Source organism: Vitis vinifera, chromosome 5 (genome assembly GCF_030704535.1).
Source record: "Vitis vinifera cultivar Pinot Noir 40024 chromosome 5, ASM3070453v1".
Taxonomy (NCBI): Eukaryota; Viridiplantae; Streptophyta; class Magnoliopsida; order Vitales; family Vitaceae; genus Vitis; species Vitis vinifera.
In genome coordinates, this window is record NC_081809.1 from 23897501 (window position 1) to 23912100 (window position 14600).

Genomic DNA, 14600 nt, shown 5'->3' on the forward strand with positions numbered 1-14600 from the left:
TCAAATACAGATAACAGCAGCCAGTTGTTTCTGCAAGATGTGTCAATTTGTAACAAGGGTTGCTCTTCTAAAGGACCTATGGTTTATGGTTTTATAGATCTTTTCAGTGGCACTGGAGACTCGTGGCACTGGGGTTTTGAAATGGATGAAACTCGGATAAGCTCTTCCTCACATGCCCATGCTTCTGATGGTTCAAAACATGGATATGGCATTGAGGGCAAAAAACTTGATAAAAATACAAAACCATTGACAATGCAAAATACCAATCAAGGACAATTACCCTCTCCTACTGTCAAATTAGATGCTCTGGAAGAAGAGATCGAAGATGACAGCGAGAGCATATCGTCTTCTGGTTCAAGTAGATCACTAAGAGAGGAATTGGCAGGCAATGTTACTACTGAAAAACAAGAGAATAAGGTAATGTTGGACTTTTTTTTTTTTTTTTTGGTTTTGGTGTTTGAATGCATAAACTATTAAATTCTCCATAGCACATCTATGTTCTATTAAAATTTTAAATCAGCTTGTTATTGGCGTTCTAATGATGCAGCATAAACTTGCAGCTATATTTTTTTTGGATAAACAAAAAAAAAAAAAAAAAAAAAAAAAACAAAAAAGAAAAAAAGAAAAAAATGAAAAATCCTATTTGGATAAACATATAGTTTTGTTTATGAATCTGTTCATGTGATCCATATTGTATCAAGGTTAACAATCTGTTCATGCCTTATCTAGGTTAACTATATTGCATCAATTATTTATTGCTTTGTAATTTGTGTAATTGTTAGAAGCAGTTTTTGATGGTCACAATCAAAACAATGGGTGAATTAAGTGGCCCATCACATGGACACCAAACAAGACCAGCTCTAGATCCAATAAAATAGTCCATGTGAAGGGTAGTCTGAGAGCCCATTCATGGCCATTAAACTGCCACATGGCATCCAATGGGCCTAGTTGTTGGCTGGTTTTTGTAGGCCTGGATCAAGAGGACACCCATACCTGAGTATGCCTTGTGTGGCTAAGCACACTGTAATTGGGTCTCAATCATCTGGAGGAAGAATGAATTTCCTAAATAACTAGGAGACTTCTCTTCATCAGCTTAGAGGAAGATTGGGTAGCTCTTTTGTCTTTCGGTATATGTGATACCCTTTTGGTGGAAATATAATTCTTGGAGGGAACTGACTTTTGAAGCCGGAGTGATGGGAGCAGCTTTAGGAAATAGAAGCTATGCCTCTCTACTTGGGTAAATCATCTCTGATCAAAAGCCAACTCTGGAGATTTGTGAGAGTTGAAATAAATCAAAAACTGCAGTAGAAAGCTTTGTCAGAAATTTCATACCTCCCTGAGTTATTTTTTTTTGTTTTAAGCCTTTTGTCTTATTATCCTTTTAAAGGTTTATTTTAATGATGACTCATCCATCTTTTTATATTTTTTTTATTTCTTTAATGAAACTGTTTCCTAAAAAAAAAGAAAAAAACTGAGATGGCTCATGGTTGAACTGGAAATGTTTATGTCATCTAATGTCTTTTTTAGCAATCTATACTTATACATGCCATCACAGGATTTTTCTCCTGAGGAGGATACTGCAGAAGAAGATGATGGTGACATTGAAAGTGACGCTTCAGAATCACTGTCTTATGTTTCTGTGATTCATGATCAAACCTCTCATACTGTGGAAAAAGATTTGCTTATGGTAACTTTCTGATTATTGCTGTTATATGTTCATTATCTGCTGAACTTAATCCTAATTATGGGCTGGGTTTGGCTTCTTTTAATTAGGTTCATCTGCTTCGCCTTGCTTGTGCTTCTAAAGGAGGATTAGCTGATGCTTTGCCAGAAATAACCACTGAGCTGTACAATCTAGGGGTATGCAATTCATATGCTAAGATTAAATTTGGAGGACTTGTATAACTCCTCGGATGATGATTAAACTTCTATACTGGCAATGGTGATTTGGTTCAGATCTTTTCAGAACCGGTGCGGGATCTAGCAACTAAGCCATCTTCATTCTTTAACAAAACCTTTGATCATGTTTTTCGGCAGCACGTGGTTAGTCATTCTTTCTCTCTGGGTTCCAACATCAACTAAAATCTAACCTAAAGAATTTGGCTGACATGGTGTTGTTGCTGTTGTTTTTTTCCTTTATAATTTCATGTAGGTTTCATCAAGAATCTCTCAATTCTGGAAGCCTCCTTCTGATTTTGGTGGGCAGAGCACATCCCTTCCGAGCTCTCGCTATCTCAATGACTTTGAGGAGCTACAACCCCTTGGTAATTGAAAAATTATATTTATTGATCAGAAACAAGAATGTATTAGAATTTCTAGAGAATTGTTCTTAAAAAATTAAAGAGCTATTAGTTGCTGATATGAGAGAGAGAGAGGGTGAGAGCGAGGGGGAGGGTGACGACGACGAGGTGAAATCGAATCGGAAAAGGCAGAAGTTCGGGGTGGAATCGAAAATCTTTGAAGTAGAGGTGGAGAAAAGAAGAGGTAAAACCCTACTCTTCATTGTGGAAAGCAAAAAAGGTGTATCCTCATGGGTTAGATTGGGGCCGGCAAGTGTCGGGATTTTTCTGGAAGGGCTGGACCAGTGTATTAAGGATGGGAAAAACGAAAAATGGGAGAAGGGATGGAAGGAAAAGGGGAGAAGGTATTCCATGGTGCGTGAAGTTAATAAGGCGGGAAGCTTCATCAGGATAGGAGTCGTAGATGCGGAGGAGAAAAGGTATAGTATCTGCATCCCGAGAGGAAGAGGGGGAAGAGAGGGATGGCCAGTAATGGCGGAAGTGGTGCGGAACTTGTATACAAGGATTGATAGAAGGGAGAAAAACAAGGACGAGCCAACCTCTAAAAGAGTGCCATCTGAAATGGGAAAGAGGAGGGGGAATAGGAATAGCATCTGGATCAGGATGGAGATTAAGGGAGAGGACATTTGCAGAAATGTGGATCGGTTGGGACAATGCTTGATGGGAAAATGGAACCCTAAGGCAGCAGGAGGAGGGGATTTGGCGAGGATGGGGTGGCTGATGGCGAGTGTTTGGGGGTTAAAAGGGAAGTTAGGGTTGGCCTGGATGGATGAGGGTCAAGCCCTTTTGGAATTTGAAAAGGCGGTAGAAGCTAGGAAAATCTTCGATGTCGGGAAAGGTTGGTGGGGGGGATTCACGTTGATCTGGAGCTGTGGAGTCCGAGCTATGGGTGTTTGGAAGAAGGGGAAATAGAAGAGGAAGTTTGGGTGAGGATTAAAGGTTTGCCGCTGTCGCTATGGGTTCCTAGCATTTTGCGAAGGGTGGGAGATGAGTACGGGGGCTTTGTAGCCATGGATGCTTTGACGGAGAAAATGGAAAACCTCCGGTGGGCGAGGATTCTGGTGAAGACGAAGAGAGGCGAGTTGCCAAGCTCCATAGAAATTGGAGTTGAAGAGACCATATATCACCTCCCGCTTTGGTGGGAAGTAATGCCGTTGATCAGACAGAAGCCGGAGGACTGTCGGGGAGCAACAGTTCGTGAGGAAAGGGACGACGGAGGCGCACGCGCTGGCCGGTGAGTGGAGGAGTGGGGCAGCGCAGGTCTCGAGGCACTGCTACGGTCAGACGATGTGATGGAAGGGCAGTCGGACGGGATGGGTAGGGTCTCGTCGGTGGGCCGGATCCAATTTGGGTCAATGCTCCGGGTGTCAGAGGATGGGGCGGAAGATGGCTCCACCTTGGATGGGCTTAATGGACCCAATTTGGGCCTTAGGAGGGACGGGGGGCCTAGCCTGCATTCAATATTTGGATCAGTAGTGTCAAAAGAAGTTAGAAGAGGTGGGCTTGGGCTGACGGGCAGATCGAAAGGCCCAAAAGGCAAGGAGAAAGTATTAGAGGAGGACCTTGGGCCGCGATCTGGGCCATTTTTGGACCAAAGAAAATGCAGCGGGCCGTCTTCGAGTTGGTTGTAGGAGAATGGGGCGCAGCTAGGTGGGCCTCTAGGCAAGAAGAGAACAGTCCCGAAGGTGAGCCAGCCTAAAATAGGCCCGATGGAGGCCTTAGTTCAATCTGGGCTGTTTGGTGAAGCCAACATTGAGCTAGAATTCCTAAGAGCGAGGGAGAAGGAAACTGAGATTGCTCAGAAGGCCAATCCCCTCGAGGCGTTGGTAGACAGTGCGCTACATAATGAAGCTATGAGGTATGAGGCTTTATCATCTCTAGGGGGTTTATGGGACTCGGGGAATCCTTCTCTTTCTTCTCTGCTTTCTCTTGATCAGACTCCAGAGGGGTAGTTCTTTGATCATTATGGGGTAATAAGGGAGGTCTGCCAGAATGGCAGGGAATCACAAGGGCAAGGTGCAGCTGGCACTAGGGTGAGTGGTAGTGTATGTTGGGATCTGGTTGAATTCAAAGGCCCCCTAGCAACGGCAAGGGAACAGGAGGGGGGGTCTTCACAGTATGAGATTCAAGAAGAAAGGGGGGAAGGGGACCTGGATTGGCAAGAAAGTAGCCTAGCAAGGTTCAGCCAATTTCTGGGTTTTTCGACTGATGGTCTGGAAAAGGATATATTAAATTTTTTGGTCAAAATCAGGAAAAGAAGGGAAAAGATTCATAGTAAAGGATTATTGGAAAAATCGAGGTTTGAAAAGGAGCTAAAGAGGTTGGAATGCTCAGTGAATTATGAGGGGGATGGCAAAAAGAAAGGCCCTATTCAGGGCAAAGGGGTGCAGACGGTGATTGATTAATGAATCTCAAATTATTAAGCTGGAATGTGAGGGAGGTGAACGAAAGCACGAAAAGGAAGGTTATTAAATCGGTTATTAGGAAGCAGAAGGTGGATCTCTTCTGCATCCAGGAGACAAAAATTCAGGATATGACTGACAGGGTGGTGAGAAGTTTAGGGACGGGTAGATTTTTAGATTGGAAGGCCCTGAATGCGTGTGGCTCGGCTGGGGGTATCCTGATTTGCTGGAGTGGGAGGTGAGTCAATTCTCTTTATCCTGCAGATTCAGGACAATGGAGAATGGGGTGACTTGGGCTTTTACGGGGGTATATGGCCCGTTCACTAGACTCGAAAGGGAGTGGTTGTGGGAAGAAGTAGGGGCGATCAGAGGAATTTGGGAGGGACCTTGGTGTCTAGGTGGTGATTTCAACATTACCCTGGCTCAAGGTGAAAGAAGTAGGCAAGGGAGAATAACTTCAGCTATGAGGAGGTTTGCGGAAGTTGTAGATGAGCTAGGTCTTGTGGACCTTCAACTGCAAGGGGGTGCCTTCACGTGGAGGGGGGGCCTGAACAGTCTGTCAAGGGCTCGACTAGATAGATTTCTGGTCTCTCCTTGCTGGCTTGATCAGTTTAGTAGGGTGAGTCAGCGTAGGCTTCCCAGGTCGACCTCGGACCACTTTCCAGTATTACTTGAGGGGGGTAGTTGGAGGAGAGGGCCTGCCCCCTTCAGATTCGAAAACATGTGGTTCAAAGTCGAGGGGTTTAAGGAATTAATCCGGAGTTGGTGGTGGGGAATAGAGGTCAGTGGCAGCGCCAGTTTTAGATTGTCGGCGAAATTGAAGGAATTGAATCAGAAGCTTAAAGTTTGGAATAGGGAGGAGTTTGATAATCTGGAAAGTAACAAGGAGGCTGCGATCCAACAAGTGGAGTATTGGGACAGAGTGGAGGATGAAAGAAGCTTGACAATGGAGGAATTAGCTTGTAAGAAGGAAGCCAAGGAGGATTATGCCAAGTGGGTTGATTTGGAAGAAACTCACTGGAGGCAGGTGTCTAGGGAACTTTGGCTGAAGGTAGGGGATAGGAACACGGGATATTTTCACCGAATGGCTTCTGCCCATAGGAGAGTTAATCACAAGGATAGAATTAAAATCAATGGGCTTAGACTGACAGAGGAGCGTGAAATTAGAGAAGGGGTAGCAAATGCTTTTCAGCAGCAATTTTCTGAAAGTTCGGGGTGGAAGGCGGACATTTGAAGCCTTCCTTTTAATCAAATTAGCGTGCAAGAGGCAGAGATGCTGGAGGCTTCCTTCACTGAGGGTGAAGTCCAGTCGGCCCTGATGGAAATGAATGGGGATAAAGCCCCAGGCCCTAACGGGTTCTCTGTTTTCTTTTGGCAATGCTGCTGGGATTTCGTCAAGGAGGAAATATTGGAGATGTTTAAGGAGTTCCATGACCAGAATATGTTCCTTAAGAGTATTAACAACATTTTTTTGGTGTTGATTCCTAAGAAAGGAGGGGCTAAGGATTTGGGAGACTTCAGACCCATCAGCCTTTTGGGGGGCCTCTATAAGCTGCTGGCAAAGGTGTTGGCCAACAGGCTTAAGAAAGTAATAGGTAAAGTAGTCTCCCACGATCAGAACGCGTTTGTTACGGGTAGGCAGATTCTTGACTCCTCTCTAATAGCAAATGAAGTAATTGACAACTGGAATAAGAAGGGGGATAAGGGGGTTATCTGCAAGTTAGATATAGAAAAGGCCTATGATAGTATTAATTGGCAATTCCTCTTGAAGGTCATGGAAAAAATGGGATTTGGCGCTAAGTGGCTGAGGTGGATGTGGTGGTGTATTTCCACAGCCAAATTTTCAGTTATGGTGAATGGAACGCCAACTGGTTTCTTTTCGAGTTCAAAAAGGGCTGCGGCAAGGGGACCCCTTGTCCCCTTACCTTTTTGTCATGGGGATGGAAGTGTTGAGCGTTCTAATCAGAAGGGCTATGGAGGGGGGTTTTATCTCAGGGTGCAAAATTTAGCGTGATAGAGGGCGGGCTGTCCACATTGCTCATCTGCTTTTTGTCGATGACACTATTGTCTTTTGTTTGGGAGGAAATTGTGAAGTTCCTGGAGTGGAAAACTTGGAGGTGATGTTGGCCCATTAAATTTTGTTGGCATCCCTGTCCATGGTGAGGAGGAGAATCAGAGTGCTGTTTTTAACCTGATGTCTGAGAAATCTACCCCTGGGAAGCCTTCTAATCTGATGCCAGGCAGTCCGGGGGTTAATGAGGCATCCCCGCCGGAAGACTTTCTTATAGATGGTCTATCCCATAGGAAAATGGCTAAAGTGCGAGAGGTCCTATGCTCTCTGGACATTAAGGTGTACTCTAGGAGGAAGAACAGAGGTCCATAGGCGTTTGAATCCAGGTGGATTTGGTTTGGAGGGTTAGGGCCTGTGTGTTTTTCCATGAAAATCATCAGTTGGAATGTTAGGGGTTTGGGTTCAAGTAATAAGCGTAGGGTGATTAAAGATTTCCTTAGGTTAGAGAAGCCGGATGTCGTGATGATTCAGGAAACAAAAAAGGAGAAGTGCGACAGAAGGCTAGTGGGCAGTGTCTGGACGGTCAGAAATAAGGATTGGGTTATTCTCCCGGCGTGTGGGGCTTCAGGTGGGATTTTGTTCATTTGGGACTCAAAAAAGTTGTGCAAGGAGGAGGTGGTATTAGGCTCGTTCTCGATATCGGTCAAGTTCGCCTTGGAGGGCTGTGGACCTCTTTGGATTTCTGCAATTTATGGTCCTAATAGTCCCTCACTTAGGAAGGATTTTTGGGTGGAACTTTATGACATTTATGGTCTAACTTTTCCGTTGTGGTGTGTGGGCGGGGATTTTAATGTCATAAGGAGAAGTTCAGAAAAATTGGGGGGCTCTAGGCTAACTTCAAGCATGAGGGACTTTGATAGTTTTATTAGTGAAAGTGAATTACTTGATCCACCTCTTCGGAACGCATCATTCACTTGGTCAAATATGCAAGAGTCTCCCGTGTGTAAGAGATTATACCGTTTTCTTTACTCAAATGAGTGGGGGCAGCTATTTCCCCAAGGCATTCAAGAAACCCTTATCAGAAGGACCTCGGATCATTGGCCAATTGCTTTGGATACCAATCCGTTCATGTGGGGCCCAACTCCTTTTAGATTTGAGAACATGTGGCTGCAACATCCTAGTTTCAAGGAGAACTTTAGAAATTGGTGGAGGGGTTTTCAAGGAAACGGATGGGAAGGCCACAAGTTCATGAGGAGATTACAATTTGTTAAAGCCAAAGCGAAGGAATGGAATAAGCTTTCTTTTGGAGTGCTTAATGAAAAGAAAAAATGTATCCTCAAGGATTTAGCTAACTTAGACGCCATCGAGCAGGATGGGGGTCTCACCTCTGAATTGTTAGTTCAAAGAGCCTTAAGAAAAGGGGAGCTAGAGGAATTAATTTTGAGGGAGGAAATCCATTGGAGACAAAAAGCTAGGGTGAAATGGGTTAAGGAAGGGGATTGCAACTCTAAGTTTTTTCATAAAGTGGCTAATGGCAGGCGAAATAGGAAGTATATCAAGTCATTGGAAAATGAAAGGGGCTTAGTGTTGAATAATGCAGTGAGCATCACAGAGGAGATCTTACTCTACTTTGAAAAGCTCTACGCGAATCCTATAGGAGAGTCTTGGAGTATTGAAGGTTTAGATTGGTCCCCTATTTCGGAAGAAAGTGCAATAAGTTTGGTGGCCCCTTTTACTGAAGAAGAGATTTCTAAGGCCATATTTCAGATGGATAGGGACAAGGCTCCAGGGCCTGATGGCTTTACTATTGTAGTATTCCAAGACTGCTGGGATGTGATTAAGGAGGATTTAGTGAGAGTGTTCGCAGAGTTTCATAGGAGCGGAGTTATCAATCAAAGCACTAATGCCTCTTTCATTGTTCTTTTGCCCAAAAAGAGTACGACAAAGAAAATCTCAGACTTTAGACCCATTAGTTTGATCACTAGTCTCTATAAGATAATAGCCAAAGTGCTCTCAGGGCGTCTAAGAGGGGTCTTACATGAAACCATCCATACTACTCAAGGCGCTTTTGTTCAAGGGAGACAAATAATGGATGCAGTCCTCATAGCAAATGAGATAGTGGATGAGAGAAGACGATCAGGGGAGGAAGGTGTCGTCTTTAAAATTGATTTTGAAAAGGCTTACGATCACGTAAGGTGGGATTTTTTAGATCAAGTGTTAGAGAAGAAGGGGTTCAGTCCTAAATGGAGGAAATGGATGAATGGATGCTTGTCCTCGGTATCTTATGCAGTATTGGTGAATGGTAGCGCTAAAGGTTGGGTTAAGGCATTGAGAGGATTAAGGCAAGGTGACCCTTTATCCCCCTTTTTGTTTACTTTAGTAGCAGATGTATTGAGTAGGATGCTTTTGAGAGCAGAGGAGAGAAATATGTTGGAGGGTTTCAGGGTGGGTAGAAACAGAACTAGGGTTTCTCATTTGCAATTTGCCGATGACACCATTTTCTTTTCTAACACTAGGGAGGAAGACTTGCAGACTCTCAAGTGTCTTTTGTTAGCATTTGGGCATATTTCTGGACTTAAGGTCAATTTAGACAAGAGTAATATTTATGGCATCAATTTGGATCATGCTCATATTTCAAGATTGGCTGAGACACTTGAATGCAAGGCTTCTGGCTGGCCTATACTATATCTGGGTCTTCCTTTGGGCGGGAACCCCAGGGCAGGTGGTTTTTGGGATCTTGTGATTGAGAGAATTTCAAGAAGATTAGATGGTTGGCAAAAGGCATACCTATCCTTAGGAGGAAGGATAACTCTCATCCAATCTTGCCTTACCCACATGCCCTGTTACTATCTTTCTTTATTTAAGTTACCCGCTTCAGTTGCTGCAAAAATCGAGAGGTTGCAGAGGGATTTTTTATGGTCAGGGATTGGGGAAGGCAAAAAGGATCATTTAGTCAGGTGGGATGTCGTGTGTAAACCGAAGGAAATAGGGGGTTTGGGTTTTGGGAATATTTCTCTGAGAAATCTCGCTCTTTTAGGGAAATGGTTGTGGAGGTACCCTAGAGAGGGTTCAGCTCTTTGGCATCAGGTCATACTAAGCATCTATGGTTCACACTCCAATGGTTGGGATGCCAACACAATAGTCAGATGGTCACATCGCTGTCCTTGGAAGGCTATTTCTCAAGTCTTTCAGGAGTTTTCCTCGTTTACTCGATTTGTGGTAGGAAATGGGGAAATAATTCGTTTCTGGGAAGATTTGTGGTGGGGGGACCAACCTTTGGGATCCCAATATCCAAGTCTATTTAGAGTAGTCTTGGATAAAAACATACCTATTTCTTCAGTTCTCGGTCCTACTCGTCCTTTCTCTTGGAATTTAAATTTCCGTCGTAACTTGTCAGATTCTGAGATTGAGGACTTAGAAGGCCTCATGCGATCTCTTGATGGAGTGCATTTATCACCTTCTGTTCCAGATGCCAGATTGTGGCCCTTGTCTTCTTCAGGGCTTTTTTCAGTTAAATATTTCTTTCTAGCTTTATCCCAATTTTTCGGATCTCCTCAGGTTTTTCCTTCTAAATTCGTTTGGAATTCTCAAATTCCTTTCAAAGTGCAGTCCTTCATCTGGTTAGTGGCACACAAGAAGGTGAATACTAATGACATGCTACAAGTGAGAAGACCCTACAAAGCCCTTAGTCCGGATATTTGTATTCTATGCATGAAGCATGGGGAATCAGCTGATCATATGTTTCTTCATTGCTCCTTGACAATTGGGTTATGGCACAGGTTATTTCAGTTAGCTAATTTGGATTGGGTTCCCCCGAGAAGCATCCTTGACATGATGTACATCAAATTCAATGGATTTGGTTCGTCTAAGAGGGGGATAGCCTTGTGGTGAGCTGCAAACATCGCTCTTCTTCGGATTGTGTGGAGGGAAAGAAATGCGAGGATTTTTGAGGATAAAGCAAGGAATTCAGAGTCTCTATGGGACTCTATTGTTTTCCTTGCTTATCTTTGGGCCTATTGTTCCAAGGTTTTTAAGGGGACTCCCCTTAATGCGATACTTCTTGATTGGATAGCTGTGTGTACTCCATAAGGAGTGGTTTTTTTAGAGTGTTGGCTTGTTTTTCAGTGTATTTTACTATAGTTTAGCTGTCTTTGGCAGGAGGATTCCTCATCCTTCTTTTGTACTTTTTATCTATCAATAAATCTTTGTGTCGTTTCCAATCAAAAAAAAAAAAAAACTATTGTCTTTTGTGAGGCGAAGAAGGAGTAGTTAATGAATTTAAGTTGGATTTTGTTCTGGTTTGAAGCCGCGTCCGGGTTAAGAATTAATTTGGCTAAAAGCGAGATTATTCCAGTTGGGGAGGTGCAAAGGATAGAGGAGCTGGCTGTGGAGTTAGGGTGTAGGGTGGGGCAACTGTCGACTGTGTATTTGGGGCTGCCTCTGGGGGTGCCTAATAAGGCTGCCTATGGGTGGGATGGGGTAGAAGAGAAAATGAGAAGGAGGCTTGCCCTTTGGAAGAGCCAATATATTTCAAAGGGTGGGAGAATCACTCTAATCAAAAGCTCTATGGTTAGCATGCCAGTGTATCAGATGTCTTTATTCCGTATGCCCATCTCTGTGGCAAGAAGATTAGAAAAATTGCAAAGAGACTTTTTGTTGGGCGGGGGGGGGGGGGGGGGTCACATGGAGAGGAAAGCTCATTTGGTTAAGTGGGAAGTGGTGTGTAGGGATAAGGTGAATGGGGGGCTGGGAATTAGGAAGTTTACCATTATGAATAAAGCACTTCTTGGCAAATGGACTTGGAGATTCGCTTCGGATAAGGAGGCCCTTTGGAAGCAAGTGCTGGTGGCTAAGTATGGACAAGAGGATTACGGTTGGAGGACCAAAAAGGCTGTGGGTGCGTGTGGGGTGGGGGTGTGGAAGGAGATCTTAAAGGAAGTTGGATGGTGCTGGGACAAAATGGTGTTCAATGTGGGGAAAGGTAATAAAATCAGATTCTAGACTGACGTGTGGTGCGGGGATGCAGCGCTGTCCCAAAGGTTCCCGCATCTCTACATCTTGGCAGCTAACAGAAATGCGATAGTTGAAGACCTGTGGGACCAGAATGTTGGGGAAGGAGGCTGGAATTTGAGTTTTATAAGGGATTTTAATGACTGGGAGGTGGAGATGGTAGGTGAATTGCTCCAAGCGTTGAGAGGACTCAGGATAACTTGGGAGGATGATTCGGTTTCTTGGAAGGGAGGGGGAAGTGGGCAGTTTAGAGTGAAGGATGCGTACAGCGCTGGCTGGATAGGCCTATGGATGTCAACTTTCCGAAAAACAAAATTTGGGTGGGAAGAGTCCCAACTAAAATCATGTTTTTTGCGTGGGAAGCGACTTGGGGAAAGATCTTGACTCTTGATAGGCTCCAAAAGAGAGGCTGGCAGCTCCCTAATCGGTGTTTTTTGTGTGCTTGCGAAGCGGAAAGTGTGGATCACTTACTTATTCATTGTACAGTGGCGAGAATGCTATGGGACTTAGTGTTGGGTTTAGTTGGGGTCAAGTGGGTGTTCCCTAATACTGTAAAGGAGGTTTTATATAGTTGGGGGGGTGCTTTTGTGGGGAAAAAAAGGAAAAAATTCTGGAATTCCATTCCGTTATTCATTTTTTGGATGGTTTGGAAGGAAATGAATAGATTAACCTTTAGGGGGGGGGGGGTTTAGCAATTCAGAGCTTTAAATATTCTTTTGTATGTAATATCTGGGGTTGGGCTAAATTGTATATGGATGAGGAGCCGCATTCCCTTTTAGAGTTCCTGGAGTGGCTTGCCTCCAGGTAAGGGGTGGTTTGTTTTTTGGCTTTTTGCTTGTTTGGCCTTTGTTGCCTTGTATACGCCCTGTATACGTTGGGGCTCTTTAGCCTTTTTTAATGAATTGTGTTTGCTTATCAAAAAAAAAAAAAAAAAAAACAAGAATGTATTAGAAATAGTAAAGCGAATATATTATAAGGATGTGGAATCCTCCCTAGATTTACAAAAGCTAAACAAAAAAAAAGAAAGATTGACTTACTCCAATATACTAATAAGATCTGTACAAAAATGGTGCAAAACCTCTCAATCGAATGAGGTTTTATACATTTTAACATCCGTGAGGAATAGCAACATCTTGATTAGATAGGATCAAGGAAAATCTTCTCTCCTCAATAGTCAAGCCCTTATGACCAACACACTGAATGCTAGTTGAGTTGGACAACATTGAGAGGGATGCCTTTGAATGTTGTGGTAAAATAGGGGCCATAAAGATGAATAGAAAGGAACTAGATTCCAAATTGTCTTTGAAGTCCTCCACTTGTCTTGGAAAATCGTAGCATTTCTTTCCTTCTACACAAACTGTATCAATAAAAGAAAAATTATATATCTGTCTCCTGATTTAACAGTTTCACTTGTGTTTAGGTATCTCAATAGTACCCTCCTATGGTTAAAAAAGCAGAAGTATAACTGCAATCACTTTCTTAACATCCATTAATGTGGTGGGACAACTTTTCTTTTAATTTAGAAAAGTAAATTATGCTTTAAATTTTCTCTTGGTATGGTACGTCTTTATTTCCTTCAAAATGTTGAAATTTGCTTTAAATTAGGAAAGTTCAGTTAAATATGAAACAACTACTCGGATAAGTTTAAAAAAGATTTTACAAAAAACAATATTCCTTGTTTTCATGTTAAGCTCTTTTTTAAGCTAATTTTTTATTTATTAAAATTACCCAAATACATTAAAAGCTTTTATTGAGCATAAAAGAGGGAAAGAAAGAGAGGAGATTTTGGATTCAAGAAAGCTAATCCAAATAGGGCCATAATATAACACTCCCTTTCGGATTGAAGATCATGTATTTTTCATAAGAAATCCTTTTTATGTTTTGATATCTTAGATCCTTGTTTGTATAAGAATCAGCTATTGCTTTACATGCACTTTTCTTCTACCCCTTTTTTTGGTGACATTTAGTCGTTTCTTTGTTTATTTATTAGAAAAAAAGAAAAAAAGAAAATGAAAGTAGGAGTTGCTCTTTTCATTGTAATTTGGAACTCCTAAGTTGCATATTGAGTTATTTATTTGATGAGACATTCTTTCACTACCCTAAACATAACTTAAAATTAGGTATGAGGGCTTCATATCTATTTTTTTATTTATTTTTATTTTTTATTAGTGGCTTCATATCCATTTTATTTATTTATTTATTTATTTTTATGAGAAACAAAACATATTCATTAAAATGTATAAAAGCACAAGTGAAAGATGACAAATCCTTCGCCGATTATGAAAAATAGTGGTGGAGAAACCTACTCTAGTAGACATCAATGTTGCAATGGGAGACAATGTAAAGAAAATGACTTTACGTTCCTTAGGATTTTGTGCAACTCCTACACAAAGGTCCCTTAGCATTGCTCTTCTACTTGCTATTTTAACCCTTTTGATTTGCATATCAAAATACAAAAATGTTGTATAAAATCCAAAGATATGCCCTTAAAAAGCTACGGTAATGGAGTTCTAAAAAGAGGAATAAAAATAGATTAGATACCATCTCTGAAGTCCTCAACTTTTCCATAAAGATTCTTTTATTTATTTTTTGCCAAGCTATCCAGATCAATGTAAGACAAACAATTTGTCATAGAACTTTATCTCTAATAATGATACTTAAACTTTTGAAGGAAATGGTCAACATGTCAATGATACTTATAGGGGGAACCCAATCCAATCTGGTTAGTCCAAATATCTTATGCCATAACTCTAATGTCATTAGATAGTGTAAAAAAGGTGATCAATCAATTCTTCACTTCTCATATGTAAAGTGCAATGGCCTAATAAAAAAAAAATGTAAAGTGCAATGATTTGGAGTAAAAGCTTTGAAGCAAGT

The 14600-nt window shown here is 42.1% G+C and overlaps 1 protein-coding gene across 3 annotated transcripts in view; it reads left to right on the forward strand.

Moving 5' to 3' along the window:
• The window catches only part of LOC100249259 (eIF-2-alpha kinase GCN2), a 108197-nt gene that overhangs the window by 14368 nt on the left and 79229 nt on the right, over nt 1-14600 (forward strand). For all 3 annotated transcript variants that reach the window (XR_009465759.1, XR_009465760.1, XM_059737133.1), the window contains exons 6-10: nt 1-417; nt 1556-1687; nt 1774-1860; nt 1957-2043; nt 2153-2264. The exon at nt 1-417 is cut by the window's left edge and continues 9 nt beyond it. Coding sequence is in view for 1 of the 3 variants with exons in the window: in XM_059737133.1 (XP_059593116.1) it covers nt 1-417; nt 1556-1687; nt 1774-1860; nt 1957-2043; nt 2153-2264 (835 nt within the window). In the remaining 2 variants the exon portion in view is untranslated. The remainder of the gene's footprint in view (nt 418-1555; nt 1688-1773; nt 1861-1956; nt 2044-2152; nt 2265-14600) is intronic.